At 38.2% G+C, this 16,548-nt stretch overlaps 1 protein-coding gene across 2 annotated transcripts in view; it reads left to right on the forward strand.

Annotated features, from left to right (window-relative positions):
- Positions 1–15,886, forward strand: part of PAMR1 (peptidase domain containing associated with muscle regeneration 1) — a 55,428-nt gene extending 39,542 nt beyond the window's left edge. The window contains exons 7-12 of one of the 2 annotated variants that reach the window (XM_079308377.1): positions 4,907–5,077; positions 7,698–7,910; positions 9,502–9,568; positions 11,707–11,939; positions 13,296–13,591; positions 14,843–15,886. In XM_079308377.1, the coding sequence (XP_079164503.1) occupies positions 4,907–5,077; positions 7,698–7,910; positions 9,502–9,568; positions 11,707–11,939; positions 13,296–13,591; positions 14,843–15,379 (1,517 nt within the window). In that variant the 3' untranslated portion in view covers positions 15,380–15,886. The remainder of the gene's footprint in view (positions 1–4,906; positions 5,078–7,697; positions 7,911–9,501; positions 9,569–11,706; positions 11,940–13,295; positions 13,592–14,842) is intronic. The other variant, XM_079308378.1, reaches the window with a different exon arrangement.
- The last annotated feature ends 662 nt before the right edge of the window (positions 15,887–16,548 follow it).

The raw sequence follows: 16,548 nt of genomic DNA on the forward strand, positions 1-16,548 counted from the left end.
ATGGCAGATAATTCTGATCTGAGGAATGTCTCTTACATATAATTTAAAAGGGAAAGGAATTTGTACTGTTATTATTAATAATAGAATATTTTACTTAAAAATTCAGGAACTTACTGTTCCTCTAGTCAAGTTTTTCTCAGATTGAGGAAAGTTATCCATGAAATGTGAAGTCATTTTAATGTTTCATATGGGATAGAAATTGTTTTCTTTTTCCCAAGACACCAAAGTAAGAGCAAGAAGTACAATAAGTTTTATCAGGAATGTGTGAGTTTGTGATATAAACTCTTGAGGCAGCTCTGGTTCTTATTATCTAACAGCTGGGCCGTCACAACTGAGCATTTCTGCCAGAGGAGCCTCTCACATACATTCCTACTTTGCTCTCTTATGAACTGTACAGAGCTGCATGAAGCTAAAATTCACCTCAAACCCTTAAGTGGCAAAGGTTACCTACATGCCTGTATAGATTAATTGTGGAACTTCCCAGGAACAACAGTGTGTAGCAAAATAAGGAAAAAATTAAACAAAAATCTCTCTGTTCATGATGTGTTTGCCGGTATTGCTCTGTTCCCTACAATTCTCTTCTGGTTTTTTAGTCGGAGTTTCAGTTTTCAAATGATGAGACTCAAAAAATTTCTACTTGCATCCTACTATACCTTTCCAACATTTGTCAAGGAGGCTTTCATAAAATTTTTTTGAGTAACAATTATCCTGTTCCTAATTTTATCCTGCTTGAATATACTTCTTTGTCCTCCTTTAAACATTTTAATGTATTATTTCTCTTTTTACCTTTTCAATCCTTACAGTTTTTTAACTTTTGCATGAGCAATGTGATCGTTCTTAGCTCTTACTCACTCACAGCATTATTTTCCCCTAACATTAGTATCACCTTTCTAGATACAAATTCACCAGGATCTTTGTAGGTCTGATGACATCTTGGCAGGAAGAATGGGATCAGCCGGGCCCCATGGAGTCTCTGGATTGCTCAGATGTCTTTTGACAGAACTTGAATGAATATGTTTCATATTTGGCTGTCCATTACCACCTCACAGTAGCATTCTGTAGACACCTAGTCCATTTTCTGGGTCTCAGGTGGGTCTGGTCCAAGAGGAAGGTGCAGAGGTCAAGCACTTGACACATATCCAGCTATCCAAAGGCAGGAAGCCAGAGTCACAGGGCAGTAGGAATGTTGTTTAGCTTTTTGTTTGTTTTCATGTGGAGCAGAGCAGTCTGACTAGTGGCCTAGGAATGGTTGAAGCTCATGGAGTGCTCCTGGCCAGCCCAGCACCTGCTTCCCAAGGAAGGGCTGTCCAGACAGCCCATAGCCCTGTCTGTGCTGTAGCAGTCAGGGTAGACCAAGCACAGGTACAGCTGGGGGTGGATACAAGCTGTGATGGGGATGGCTGGAGGTCAGTGAGAGCTCTGAGAAGGATCAGCCCTCTCTGCTGGACCATGCACACAAGGAGGACTGATATTCAGAAATACTCAGTAAATGGTAGGATAAGGTCCATCCTGCCTAAGTAAGGGAATCTGAAATCATATCAAATACTTTAGGAAGCTTAGAAACTGAAGAGAAGTGGGTCAGATCATGTGGTTGGATTTTAAAGCTAATGTGTATCCAGAGGGCAGAGCTAGGTATGAATGACTCTCAAAAAATGTTCTATTCTTTCTTTGACTTGTGAAAAATGTCTGTTGGAGAGTTGGATTTAGTTGTACACCAAGAGAGAATGTTGAAAGACTTCAATAAAATGTCTCAAACAAAGAAGGCTGACTGAAAATTCAATGGGGTACACTGCACATTCTGAAAGATGTAAAAACCAGTTAAATTCACTCTTGATAGGTAGCTATCCACAAAAAAATAAGACAGACTTGGATGAAACACATGGGGGCTAGGATTCCCTTCATAATAACTCTTCAAAATTCCATTGCCTGAAGTGTTCATGAGTAAAGGGAAAAGGTGCAAGAGAGCTCCCTGAAACATATTAGGTGAAAGAAATAAAAGGCAGGTCAAACTGAAGAAGAAAAAACGTATAGAGCTCAAACCAAAGCAGTAGAAGCAGGTACTGGAGTAACTGTGTGATACTTTCAGACTAGATAATATCTCTGAAAACAGAGAGCTCAGCTGTGGGACTGGAATGCAGGGAACATCTCAAGATTCAAAACCACATTTGATTTGTAGAAAGAATGAGCTTACCAAATGATCCATAGGAAAAAATTAATGTAGTGTCTCTGTCTCCAGTGGCAAATTCATCCCTGTGTTACAAGAGAGCAGACAATCAGTAGCTAAAAGCAAGGGTAACAAAAGCGATACATCTGTTAATAATGCTAAGGTGTTTTGCCATCAGAGAAACCCTACAGTGGCTCTTTGACATAAGTGGGTATGAGCTAATGCTTGTAACATCTCTGTGATGAAAGGGGTGCTCTCATTTGTCACATACAGCAGACGAAGCTACCCACCCATAGGTTGCTACCACATTTTTTTAGCTATGATTGGATCTCATGACCTTTTGCCTCCAAATCCTCTACTCCAGGCCACAGATGAATCTAAATGAATCTGTGTATGAAATACTGAATTTGCATCATAAATAAAACCAGAGTTGCTCCAGCTGGCTCACAGGGGACACTTTCTGAAGAAAGTTTGGCAACAAACAAATCAAAAGAACAAGAAACTAAATCTTTTAAACACTTAGGAACTGAGCAAGAACAGATATTTATAGTTGTAAGCAAGTGTAACTTGGTGACATTTTTTTAGCAGGATAGACCTAGAACAAGAAAGCACCAAATTATTTGTTCTGCAGAGCTGAACTGGACAATAAGCAAAACAGAAAACCTGTATTTATGACAAAAAGTAGAAGTCTGAAACATGCACAGATGGTTCATCTAGTTTTTTTATTTGACAAGTTGAGTGACTTGACATTGAAAGAGAAATATAAATGTAGGGAAATGGATTGCTGCTCCGAGAAAGATATGGAGGGGGTGACTGGGAATACACAAATCATGAGAAGATGAGTAGATGGGAAGATGAGTGTTCTGAGAATTTAAAACACCTAGAAATTCTGTGTTCCCATTATTTATGTTTCATTTATCTATGTGCTTATGTATACACATATCCACCTATATATGTAGATATATATGTAGATATATATGTGTGTCTATATTTCACATGAGAAAAGTCAAGGGCTAGGAATTAATAAAAAATAAATTAACATTATTCTTTTGCTAATGATGACATTGGTGAAGAATATTTGGTGGCCAAGAGGAAATTCTGATCTTACATAACTGGATGTAATTTGATTAGGAGCATTATAGACCAGGCTCCTCTCTAATGTTTAATTGTTGGACAGTTTTTCTTACCAAGACCTTTGCTCACTAGTGCACAAGTGATTCTTCCAAATCATTGTTTGATGTCTTCTTTATGTGAATAATTGGATGGTCTACAATCCATATAAATGGATGCATTTATGTGTGCTTTGTGTAAGAATTCTAGAGCAGAGGCCTTAGAAAACTTTTCCTCTGAAAGTTCTGAGCATCTAAATTTGCCTGCAAGTTAGCAAGCAACTGGGTATGAGGCAAAACAGAAAAGTCAAATTTCTAAAAGCATAGAGTAGCAATGATCTCTTTAACATTGATCCATCTATTGTCAGCAGAGTACCACAGCTGACAGGTAAAAAACCCATATTCATATCTATGTCCTGCACTGAAGCCTCTCCCATGCAGTTTACCACAATGAATGGCCTAGGAAAAGCCAGAGACAAAGAGATGAATAACTGTGTAGATAATAAACCATGTGTTGCCTACATTACCTACAGAAATACACATGTAATTTCTATATATAGGAAACTAGCCTTAAAAAGTGTAAAAAGTGACTTGGAGAGTGTTAATAAGGAATGGACATTCTCTGCCTCTCATAACAAAGAAATACAGCATCAAATAAAGTTATCAGGTGGCAGACTAGAAACAAAACTTATGAAGGCATTTCATTTTTTTTTTTGCACTTAGTCTGTAGAATTCATTGCTACAGGATATTGTGGATACCAAGTATGTGGTTGAATTTAGAAAATACTAAGACAAATAAATGTTAAAAAATATCAGCATGGTATGTTATTCAGGTAGTCATTGTTGTTCAGGTAGTTCTTGTTGTTCAGGTAGCCCTGAGACTTGAATGCTGGGGGATTATGCCAGGAAAGTATTCTATGTGCTTGTTCTGTTTTTATAGTCCTTCCTTCAAATATACTGTTTATCAAAATTGGGCAGGTTTCTGTGCTGGACGGACTTAGCATGGTTGGCTTGATGCTGTCAGAAAAATCTTCCTTTTGATGCTTAATTTCATATTTATTACTTACAGTAATTATGTAGAACATCACCTGTATTTTCCCAGTGGAAAAAAAATCCTGTGGAAAGGGTAAATATCCCAGTTGAATGCAATTAGTTTAAAATGTTTATTTACACAAATAATGATGGTTTCCAATTTCTAAGATGTTATCTGAATATCTGTATAAAATGTAGAGGCATTTGAAAGAAATTCAGTATAAGGCTTTTAAGGATCTAGATTTTTTTTCTTGAACAAGCATGGTAGTTCATTCAAAACCCTTGTTAAGATGGAAAGTATTTCAAGTATTAATATTCTAAACAAATGAGCCCTAGTGATTCAAACACTTATACACACAGGTGACACTTCAGAGTAATGCTATTGAACCTAATGGATCTAGATAGGTTTTGAAAAGCGGGATGTAAATGTGTCTAGAGCTGATGTCTAAACAACTTTCTAAAGATCAGCGTATACTGGTCCTTTAATTTTAATTCCTGTGTCCATTGTAATTGGTTTTTCTATGTTCTAAGTAAAGAATCACCTTAACACAGTCCTGTTTTTGTAATAAAGTGGATTTTTTTGAAATATCTGAACTGTCAGTGGTGATGTGTAGGACTCCAGGTGCTCCTGCTCATGGTATTGTGGAAGGAGATGACTTTAAATACGGGGCCCGGGTTTACTTCAAGTGCAACGCAGGTTACAGCTTAAAAGGCAGCCGTGTTGCCTACTGTCAGCTTGATGGGATTTGGTCAACACATCATCCTGAATGTGGTAAGGTCACTTTAAGTTTTAATTCTTATCAAATACTTTGGCCAATGTATTCCCATGACACAAGACTATCTAAATCTCACTTGAAATTTGGTAGGTCTGCGACATAACACGTCCTTCTGTCTTCCTGTCTTTAAGAAGCAGTAGGAATTCTTATTTTTCTTTGCTGGAACCCCAGCCTGCAAGACTTTTTTGTATAAAGGTCTGACTGAAACATCACTTTACTGAAAACTAATAACCTCTAAGTCTTTAGGTATGTGTCTTTCTTCCACGTAGAGAGAATATGTCTAGGGCAAAAGCCAAGTGACAGACATAGTGCAACAATGAATAGTTACCTTCCTTACTCTGTGTGTCTGACACCTTCTCTGCAGAAATCTGGAGCTTACTGTGTGAACACTAGACTTATTTCAATTCCCATCCTAGACAAAAATTGCTAGAAAAGAAACTTCCATTCATTCTGACTTTGCAGGATGGCATGCCTACCATTCACATTGGTTCAGCTATAAAATTCCTTCTTGCCATCCAGAGAGATTTTAAATTTCCTTTAGTTGATTTGCATTGCACAATTTCATTTCCATATTCCAGAATTATTTGTTTCAGTTGATGAAGTGTTTTATAAGTGTGTTATGTCAAGCAATGTAAATTTTTGGGGGGGTATTGTAAAACAGCTGTATAGAAATTGATTTGAAAGAGGAAGCAATAGGTGTTCTTCTGTCTAGAGAGAAGTTGCAGTAAATGTAATGTCAGGATCATGCCAAGTCCCTGCTGCATGATGGCCCTGGCTAAAGACCTATAGAAAGAGCTGTCTCTAGATTTGGCAGTCACTGAAGTGCTAGGTCTCTCCTTCCCAGATGTTTTCTCTTTGTTTTTAATAAATCAAAGAGGTCATAACCCTGAGCCTAAGGAAGAAGACAATTACTGTCAAAGCACTGAAATAAGAGAAGGCCTTAAGTGACTGACGTGGTGAAGCTTTTGGTACATTTGGAAACACGCACTCTGCTGATCAGATGATGCCTCCAGGCCAGTCATCAGTGCAGAAGGCAACTTGCAAATAAAGCATTATTCTGTGGAGGATTCTCTGGAGTCTTTAGCTGCTATCAAGTTATCAGTCACTTATGGTTCACAAGTGAGAGAGCCTGTGAGGTACACAGAAGGAAAATGGAGACAAATGAAAAGAGTTATGCTTTTCCTTTTCTCCTGGTGTAAAGGAAGTTCAGAAATCCTTGTTTACTGAGCATAACTCATGGAAAATATTTAAGTAAATATATAGCCTTCAGCATATGCTAAAATGCAATGTTTGTAAAGAAAACACAGAAATATAGAGCTCACTGTGAACAGCACATGCTCTTCACTGAAGTGGCGTTGTTATGGCTGGCTGTGTGTTCACACGCTTTGCTGAGCTGGGCTTTGTCTGCTGGCACAAGATATGACTTTGTGACAGGGCAGGGCCATACCTTTGCACTGTAACTGTGCTGATTTCACAGCAATTTAAATAAATGCACGAGTGCTTTGTTATATGTTGGTGCTTTTGTGAGCCGAGGCTCAGCAGGCAGCCGAGGCTGAAGATATGATATGAAGAGGTAATTTTGGGTCAATTGATATGTCCCAGTCCTCTGGGCCCTCTCTGAGCAGCACCAACACCAGCTGTCTGAACTAGATGTTCACTGGTTATCATGCACTGGGACATCAGGCAGAGAAATTAAACAATTGCATATTACTGTTGTCCTGGCAAGAAAACTGAGGTGAAATCCAAAGAAAAAAAAAAAAAAAAAAAAAAAAAAAAAAAAAGAAAACACCTTGTCAGCTGCTAAATAGAAAGAACAGAAGATTTAAAAATAAAGGAAAAGTCATCTTCTAGCACCACATAGTGAAGACTGTCCTCTAGATTTAGGCCAAAAATCTAAGTTTATTGAGGAAACCCCCCACCAAACTCCCCAAAAAACAACAAGAATTAAAAAGAAGTTGAAAATACTGGGAAGGAGGAACTAAAAGAGGTTTTATAGGCAGAATATAGCATGAGTAAGCTTTTCATATTAAATTTTTATTGACAATAAATACATACATATGTTCTCTTTCAATTCCTGTATTTCCCTGGATTATTGAAATATCCCTCTCAGTTCTAAGAAAACAAAACGCAACCAAACATAAAAGCAAAATTAAGTAGTCTAGTTTTATTATCCATGTGCAGTGAAGTATTGAAAATACAGAAAAGGGAAAAGAATGCCAAGGGCCTATTTCCTGCAAATAGTTTAAGTGCAGCCTTTTATGCTACTGAAGAAGCCTTGTTAATATTAATGGGACATTAACATCATGGAAAGTCAAGGTTCTTTTTCAGGATTGTCAGCTACTTCTTAAGGTTTTGACAATTAGAGAATTTTTACCAATTTGAAAATCTTATGCTTCCAGTGAGACTAAAGTGTGTATTATAAATAGATATCTCTAGATTATTATTTCTTCTGTAATATTTGACATTTTCAAAGAAAAGGATCCCAGATGGTCTTGAAAAGGCATCTTTAATAAAGTGTAGATTGTTTAGTAACATCTGAATTAAATGCCGAGCAATTTGATGGGTGAAAATAGTGAATCTGATAAAATGGTTACTATCTTTCTCTCCTATCATTAGTTCTAGAAGAAAAAACCTGCACAGATCCTGGTGGCCCACTCAATGGCTACAGAAGAGTAGTAGAAGACACTGGGCTCTTGAATGGACGCTATGCAAAAATTGGCACAGTCATTGCTTTCTTTTGTAACAACTCGTATGTTCTTAGTGGCAATGAACAAAGGACCTGCCAAGACGATGGAGAATGGTCAGGGAAGCAACCAATCTGCATAAAAGGTAGTTTACAAACTTTTTTACCACAATTCACTCAAGCTGCTGTGGTTTTACTGGATGGTGTTTAATATCACTTGTACTCGACAAACAATCATATTTGTAAAGAGTAAACTGTCTGGCTGATACCTGATACTGAGTTTTGTAGTTTGCCAGCTCTGTAGGCTGCTATACTCAGACAGAGAAGATGCCAGTGATTCCAGAAGATTCCATCTTTAAACAGGGAAAGGAATGTTCCCTGAGACCCTTATTATCCTCATTCTAGACTGAACCTGTGTAAGATCAAAATCAAAGAAGATCAGGAGGGAATTGAAATAGAATGAAATAATTGTCTCATGAGACCTTTAACAATCAGTTGCTGTCATAAGGAATAACTGTCCTTTCACCATCCTTTTAAGACAATGTGACCAGTCATGAATGCAAAAGGAAGAGCCTGTACACTGCAGGCTTGAATATATGATTAATTTATATGTATTCATCAAAACACTGAATCACACCTTTAAATCCTATGTTCTTGACTGGGAGCTATTCTATTAGCGTGGACAAAACCCTGAGAGAATGAATGAATGAATGAATGAATGAATGAATGAATGAATGAATGAATGAATGAATGAATTAACGAATTAATGAATTTGGACTGGGGAGCTGCTAAATTCATTTTATGAAAGCAATTTCTTGACATATGGACTTTTTTTAAACTGAAATGATGATAATATAAGGGAATATGTTTGTCCCTGGGGAATTTGCCTTATTCTGTTGTTTTAGATGAAAACAGTCTCTCCCTGAAGCATATAATCATCTGTGGAATGCATCTTTATTGATGCTTACTGTGATACTGACATAATGTTTAATATATATATCAATCACAAAGAACTAGATATTGTTGAATTGCACAGAGAACAACTGCTCAGGCCTACAGATAAAATCCATCCTGCAAGACTCCTTCCACTCAGGGAAGCAGGAAGGAGACCCTGGCAGAGTTATTTGAACTTTAATATTTTATCCTAATCTTAAAATAAGTAAACAGAATATGCAAAGCTAGAAATCTTAGATTTCCTTTCTGTTATTTTATGCATATTCAGGTAACTCTGAAGTGTTGCTTTGAATCAGAGCCTCCAATTCCTTCCATAAGTGCACAAACTTAGAAGTCCATAACATCCTGCAGCCTTTCTCTGTAGCCATCACTGGGATTAGCTGTGTGAGGCTGAACAGATGGAAATTAAGTATTTTTCTATATAATTCCATTACTGGAAAACTTTGCTCTGATACAAAACCATCATCTGTAGTGGTGCAAGTATAGCATTCAGACACACTGAATGATGGAAAAATCTTCCTCTGTGCCTGAAAGTGCCAGTGCAGAGTACTTCAGTAGCTGCCATGGTTTTAAATGGGATAGATCTTGTCAACTGTGAAGAAGTGTTTTTCCCAGGCTTTAGGTTTTAGGCTCTATCTTTATTTTAATGCACGTAACTTAATGGCCTCTGTTCTTAATCCAGTGAACTACAGTTAGTGAGAGGAAAGGTTGGAAATGTGTATGAACCATAGCACTTGAGCTGTGAATGTGAAAAAGTACTATGCAACATTATATTTTTTCTAGCCTGCAGAGAGCCAAAGATCTCTGACCTGGTGAGACAGAAAGTGCTTCCAATGCAGGTTCAGTCAAGGTGAGAATGCAATATCTCAACTACAGTTTAAAGAAAAAATGTGATTGCTTTTCCCCTCCTCTCCTTTTCACTCCATGTGTTTAGCCTGCTGGAGCAGCAATTCCTACAAATCCACTGATAATTGAGCAATGAGAGCTGCTGGGAGGGAGGTCTGATTAAGCACAGGTTGCCAGTTGCTGGAGGCAGCCAGGAAGAAATGCACAGATTGAGATGGATAAACTACAGAATGATGCTGGAGTTCTGCTTGCAAGCTTGTGACAGACTATGAGAACAGTCTAAGAACAGTTTCTTGGGGCTAATTATGTGTGTTAATATATGAACATGTGCCATCTTAGTGCACAGGGAGAGCACAAGGAGAGAAGAGGGTATGGCAATGCAATCTCCCAATAGTTTCACCATCCAAAGCAATATAGCACAATTTATATAGGCTGGGCATGAGGGAGAGGAGGGGAGGAAGGAATGAAAGATTAGACCTTTCCTGGGCTTACCCTTCTGAAGATTTCTTGAAATAAACCCAATCTGAATTAGTTATGTTGCAATCTTCAGGTCCATTTTCGTCCAAGTAGTAATTTCTCATTTCGGGGTTATTTCTGAAGTACATGACTCATTTAATTTTAGATTCAGTGCAAGAACTGTCCTCATCTTTGTTTTCAAGAACAGTCATGTCAGGTCAGAATAAAGGCCCAGCTCAAGCCATATCCTGTCTTTGGCAACAGCCAGTAGCAGATGCCTAGAGAAGATCTGAGGAGCTAGGCAAGCATGACTTCCCAGTCACTCTGCCACTCTCCAGGTCTGTGATGTTTGATTGCAGACATGGCCTTGAGAAGCTGACATGAGGCTTTAGTAGCCATTTGGGGATTTTTCTTGCTTAAATTTCTCTATTAACTTTTGAATACAAGTCTTTTATGTTTCAGATATAAACACCAGCTATATTGAGAGTACATGCCCTCCCATCCATAAAATGCCATGATATGATGGCACCTCATGTTTGTGGACTGTTTTGTCCACAAATATGAGATGCCATAATGTTTGAAGTAATCTCTATTTAATCCCTTGAAGTAGAATCCCTTGAAGTAGAATCTCTATTTAATGGGTCAATAGTGAGGTAAAGTCTAGATTATGAAATATTGCAAGTCACCTGTGAGTTTGGCATGGTACCCTGGCAGACCAAGTATGACCACAGGAGCTCTCATCCTTCTTCCAAAACACAGGGGACTTGCCATTGCTCTTTTTCTTTATAACTTTACTTTTCTACTATATATTATCTCATAGATTGGATACAATGGAGATATCTATGTCTCCCTGTGATAAAAATGGAAATCATCATGAGGAAAAAAAAAAAAAAAAAGTATTTTCTGGATGTAGGCAGGACCAGAAATCTCAAGGGGAACTAATTTCCTGCTGAATTTTTCAGGCATAATAAAAGGAAGGATTTTTTTGTAGATATGAGCTTTTAAGCATTAAAGCAAGGAACATATTCTAAACAATAAAAATTTAAGTATAACCATAGTCAAGCTTATGGTCCATATCTATGCTGGTGCATGTATTTATTTCTTAATTATGTGCCTTGTTTCACCTAATCAGTTCAATTTCTAAGTGGAAGCTTAGCGATTATGAAATTATGAAATCTCTGTGGTGAGGCAATTATCTTTGTTAATTGCTAAATCAAGCAACTTTAGCAACATCATTTAATCTGAATCAATTCCTAATACTGTCTATTAAAATATTCACTAGAGAAAAGATGTACCTAGCTCCCCTCTACTGAGAATTAATTATGACAATGCCAAATTCAGGTGTAATGTCTTTATTTAAAAAATAGTATCTTAGTCCTTTTGTGAATTGAAAAAACTTCCACATTCAGAGGCAACTGATTTCAATTCAGAAACTATAAAATTAAAAAATAGACACAAATAGTATATGTATAAACATAGGTGTAATTATATACGTGTGCAGATATATGTAAAAAAATAGCTGGGATGTAAACGGGAATATTGCTAACTATGCTGGAATTTTTTTTTCCTTATTTTTTCATAAGCAAACTTCATGTGATTTTAAATGATACTTAACCTAACTGGTGATAATTACAGCAATGATTGCTTTTATAATTTTATAATTGTGTTCTTTGTGCCTTGAAACAGAGAAACACCTTTGCATCAACTTTACTCTTCTGCATTCAGCAAGCAAAAGCTTCAAATCTATCCAACCAAGAAGCCAGCACTGCCATTTGGAGAGCTGCCCCCGGGGTACCAGCACTTGCACACTCAGCTGCAGTACGAGTGCGTTTCTCCCTTCTACCGCCGCCTGGGCAGCAGCAGGAGGACTTGCCTGAAGACAGGAAAATGGAGTGGGAGAGCCCCTGTGTGTGTTCCAAGTGAGTCTCCAAGGGGAAAAAAATGTGCATATCTCTTGGGTGAATGAGGGAACAAGATGTGGATTCATCTTAGATATTTAGGGAGTCACAGCAGTGTAGGCTGCCTATACTTCCAGCTGGGAGAAAGGAGCAATAAAGCTTGAAGGATATATGTGTCTTTTTATCCACCAGTAGAACTGTGCAGCTGATGGTAAAGTGATCAGGCTTTCAGCACAGTAATTTGCCATTAATTTTTCCTACTCTTTTATTGAGCAAAATGTATAGTGAGTCTTTCTCCTGATTTGAAATAGCTTTCCTAGCTTTCCTACTTCTCATTTTTCTGTACTATTTACTACAAATGGGATTTTTCTTTCATTTGTATACTTTGGCACACAGCTGACAAAACTGTCTAAGTTTAAGCAATAGAAGGGAGAGTCTGCAATTTTAAAGAGGGTCTTCCTTAATAAGCCCTGCTAAGGCAGGGTTCATACTGCAAACTGTAAGTCTAGATAAAATCTAATCAGGAGCTAATGCACAAACTAAATTAGGGTAAGAACATCACAAGATTTGATAAACCCCACTACTGACATCAAGCAAACTGTGAAAAGAAGATCTTAACAACAAACAAATTTTTATTTTTCTTGTTTGTGGTTTTACTTTGAGATGATATCATATATTTTGAAAAGTATCACTTTCACTATGGACATGCACACATGATAAAGTCTCCTAAGAGAGACTAAAAAATGCAACCATGCAATGTAACTCTTTCAAGTGAAGTAAACTTTTCATGATGTAGGGGATCTTACCCCAGGTCTAAGTATGGATAACATATTTCTAGAAGAAGGCAGAGCTTTTTATTTTCCCCAGGGTGACTGTTGATTTAGATGCATTTGCTTCAACATTCTTGTCGCAAGGCAAGTCTGGTCTTACAGGCATGAATTGACCTGTGCAAATATCTGTGCCAGGAGAGGCCTCAAAAATACACTGTGACTGTCTAGGGTGAATTTGAGTGCACTGGTGGCTTTATAGTGTTTTATGATAAACATGAATCAGGATTGTTCTTTCCATTTCTTTCTGCGGTCATCTCATTACAGTGCAACTCAATAAGGTTGTGAAAATTCACCTGCTCAAGTGCTAAATCTACATTCCGTCTTTACCCTGGAATTCAGATAATAATGGAAAACTTGAACACTTTAAGAAAATTGATATCAAATAGTCCTATAATTTTGCAGGTTAGAGACAGAGGCTAATTAGACAAATCTATATTCATCACTGCACTTTCGTTTCTTTTGGCACATTCTAAGAAAGAATCAAGAGTAATGCTCAGATTCTTTTGGGGAGAAAGTGTTGCCTACTTTTTTCTTGATGTCTCCTCAGTCTGTGGGAAAGCAGAGAACATCACCCTTAAGAAGGCAGTGACCTCTGTGAGGTGGCCGTGGCAAGCAGCCATCTACCGCACAGCCAGCGGGGTGAAGGAGAGCAGCCTTCGGAAAGGGGCCTGGATCCTCATCTGCAGCGGGGCCCTGGTGAACGAGCGCACGGTGGTGGTGGCAGCTCACTGCGTCACTGACCTGGGCAAGACCATCGTGCTCAGGACAGCAGAGCTCAAGGTGGTTCTGGGCAAATTCTACAGAGACGATGACAGGGATGAAAAGACCATCCAGAACCTGAGGGTGAGTAAGCCCGAGAGGAGTGAAAAATGTGAGCGCAGGTAGATGCTGATCACATCCGTCTCGTACGGGGAGAAAAGGTCACCCTTTGTGCAGTGCACTCTCTTACATGTTGTTCTTTGAAATTCGTGTGTAAAGACTCGAGTGCCATGGCATAAGAAGGGCTCATGCTGTAGTTCATTGAATTCCTCGAAGCCATCCAACTCATACATTCACCTCTAATTAAGAAAATAGCTCGGGTTCAGTGGGCCATAATGTCTTGAATGATATTGCCAGTAAAAAAGTAGAAGAGATGCCAGCTACTGTCAAAATTGATTAGCATAATTTATGAGGGAAACACTTGTGCTCCAAATCCTGGTTTGATGCCATGAGCACATTTCACTTCTCAGCCCCAAGGCCGTACAACTCTAAACTGAAAAGAAATTTATGTCTGACTCCAGCTCCAAAAATAGCACCAAATCACCAGAGTGATTTGCTTTTATGAAGCAGAACTAGAAAGACTGAAGTCAAAATGATAAACACAGCAATTTTGGGTATGTGTGTCTCTTTTCTAGGGGAAGTGTGAGGTGTGTATATGACCTAATTAATGGAATTTATCCAAAATATCATAATTAACTTATTTTTTTCCCTTTTTAGTACAATTTAGATTCTGACCCCTTTTTCGTTTCTTTCTCTAATCCCATCTTTTTCATTCTTTTACTGCAAGAAAATATATTACTTTCTTTTACAGTATTTCCTTAGAGGAATCCTATCTGTTCTGTAGCATTCCATTAAGGAAATGAGCAGTAAAGGTTTGGCCCCAATATTATGTAATGTATTGCTAGTAGTCTTTTTTGGTGGGAAGTCAGGTACATTTCAATAAGAAAGCAGCATTTTAGTTCAAGTACCCACCCCTTCCAAATTCCACAGGCTGAAGGTGTCATGGCAGGTAAAACCTTTTCAGTACACAGTAGAAAAAACATGAACTGCATATTAACTCCCCACATTGCTAAAAAATGCCCTTGACTGCTTTTGTGTAAAAAGTGTTTCATGCAATAAAAACTTTCATAAAATTAAAGCAGAAAAAGAAGGAAAAACAAAGGTCAGAAGATGTTTGATCTGTGCACGTTTCTCATTTGAGTTAAAGAACACCACAGGTGGGGGTAGAGAAGTATTCAAGATAAACTAAAATGTATTTTAGTAGTATGGAAAGAGTGCTGCTGAGCTGCCACTGCTGTTAACCCTGCAATTCTTCCTACTCTGTTTCCTCTCCAGATTTCTGCCATCATAGTGCATCCCAATTATGATCCTATATTACTTGATTCTGATATAGCTGTCATTAAACTCTTGGACAAAGCCAGGATCAGCAGTCGTGTTCAACCCATTTGCTTGTCATCTTCTCATGACTTGACTTCATCCACAGAGGATTTAAAGATAATGGTTACTGGCTGGAAGGTGTTGGCTGACATTAAAGATCCCGGATACAAGAATGACACAATCCGCATGGGAGTCGTTCATATGGTGGATTCACTGTTGTGTGAGCAGCAGTATGAGGATAATGGGATACAAGTCAGCATCACTGACAGTATGTTCTGTGCCAAACAAGACCACACAGCCTTTTCTAATATCTGCCCTGCTGAGACTGGTGGGATTGCTGCCATAACTTTGCCTGGAAAAGCATCTCCTGAGCTAAGGTGGCACCTGATGGGATTAGTGAGCTGGGGTTATGATAAAACTTGCAGCCTAGAACTCTACAGTGGCTACACCAAAGCTCTCCCCTTCAAAGACTGGATTGAGAAGAACATGAAATAAAAATCTGAGTCTGGAAATGGCATTTTATGATATAATATCTCTCTAAGTCTCTGCTACTTTAGGCTTCTCATCCCAGTGATGAGACACATCTGGGATAAGGTAAAGGCAGACAGCCTGGTAATTTGTCCTAGGATCAGATATTTAATTGGGCTACTTTTACTTAACCCATGACAGAGAGTCTTAGTGCATGAGAAGTTTTGCCATATTTTGTCTGTCTCCCCTGGTGGGAGGACAATGCTCTGCTCCTGAGTCTGACATGCAGAAACAGGACAGTAAATTCTGTCTGAAATTAAGCTGTAGTGTGGAGTTCCCTGGAGAAATTGATGGTGAGCCTCTCCCAAAGATCTGTGTGACTGAGTGGATTAAGAGTCTGGAAAGAGTAGCCTGAATTCATTATGATGGATGAGCTTGTTACGGTATGTGCTGTCTGTATTGCCATAGTACAATGTAATCTTCTTCCCTCCAAGTACTTTACACATTTAAATAAACCATGGTTTGTTTTTTTAACCTACATACTCATGTCTGACATCATTTAGATCCATTGTTGCTTTATCTGTGTTACACTCTCGGAACTCTCTACTGCCCTTGTCTCTTTGCATGTCACTCTCACTTGGAACTCTTCAGGAACACTAAAAGGCAGAATCAGCACAAAATTCAAGGACCACTTATGTATATAAATAACAAGAGATTTTTTTTTTTTTTTAATACACCCAGTGCTGCTATTGTGCATGAACTACTACAATGAAATGTACAGAGGACTTATCTTTCACCTTGTAGTCCAAATAGATTAAAAACACAAAAAATATTTTAAATACTTTTTTCCAAATTGGTTCTTTCAAAAAGCTATGGAAACCTCAGGAAAACTTTTGATTCCCAGACTTTCCATACATAAGTGGTAAAACTATTGCTCTGTAGCTCTTCAGGGTGAAGAATAATGTCCAGGTCTCACACTTAGCAGGCACATTCCTTGAATTGAGGCTGAACTGTTTGACATCAGAGGGTAAGATTCTCCCACTTGGCATGTTGTCCAGTGAGACACCTGGGTGTTCTTGTGATTCTTAGTCACTGCTCTTTCACTAAATCATTCTCAACTCTCTATTCAGTCATGGCTAAAGACTAGGGATTAATCCTATAAAAGTTGGGGAGAAGAGACAGTAATGACTGTCTTC

The sequence above is a fragment of the Erithacus rubecula genome (assembly GCF_903797595.1).
Source record: "Erithacus rubecula genome assembly, chromosome: 6".
NCBI lineage: Eukaryota > Metazoa > Chordata > Aves > Passeriformes > Muscicapidae > Erithacus > Erithacus rubecula.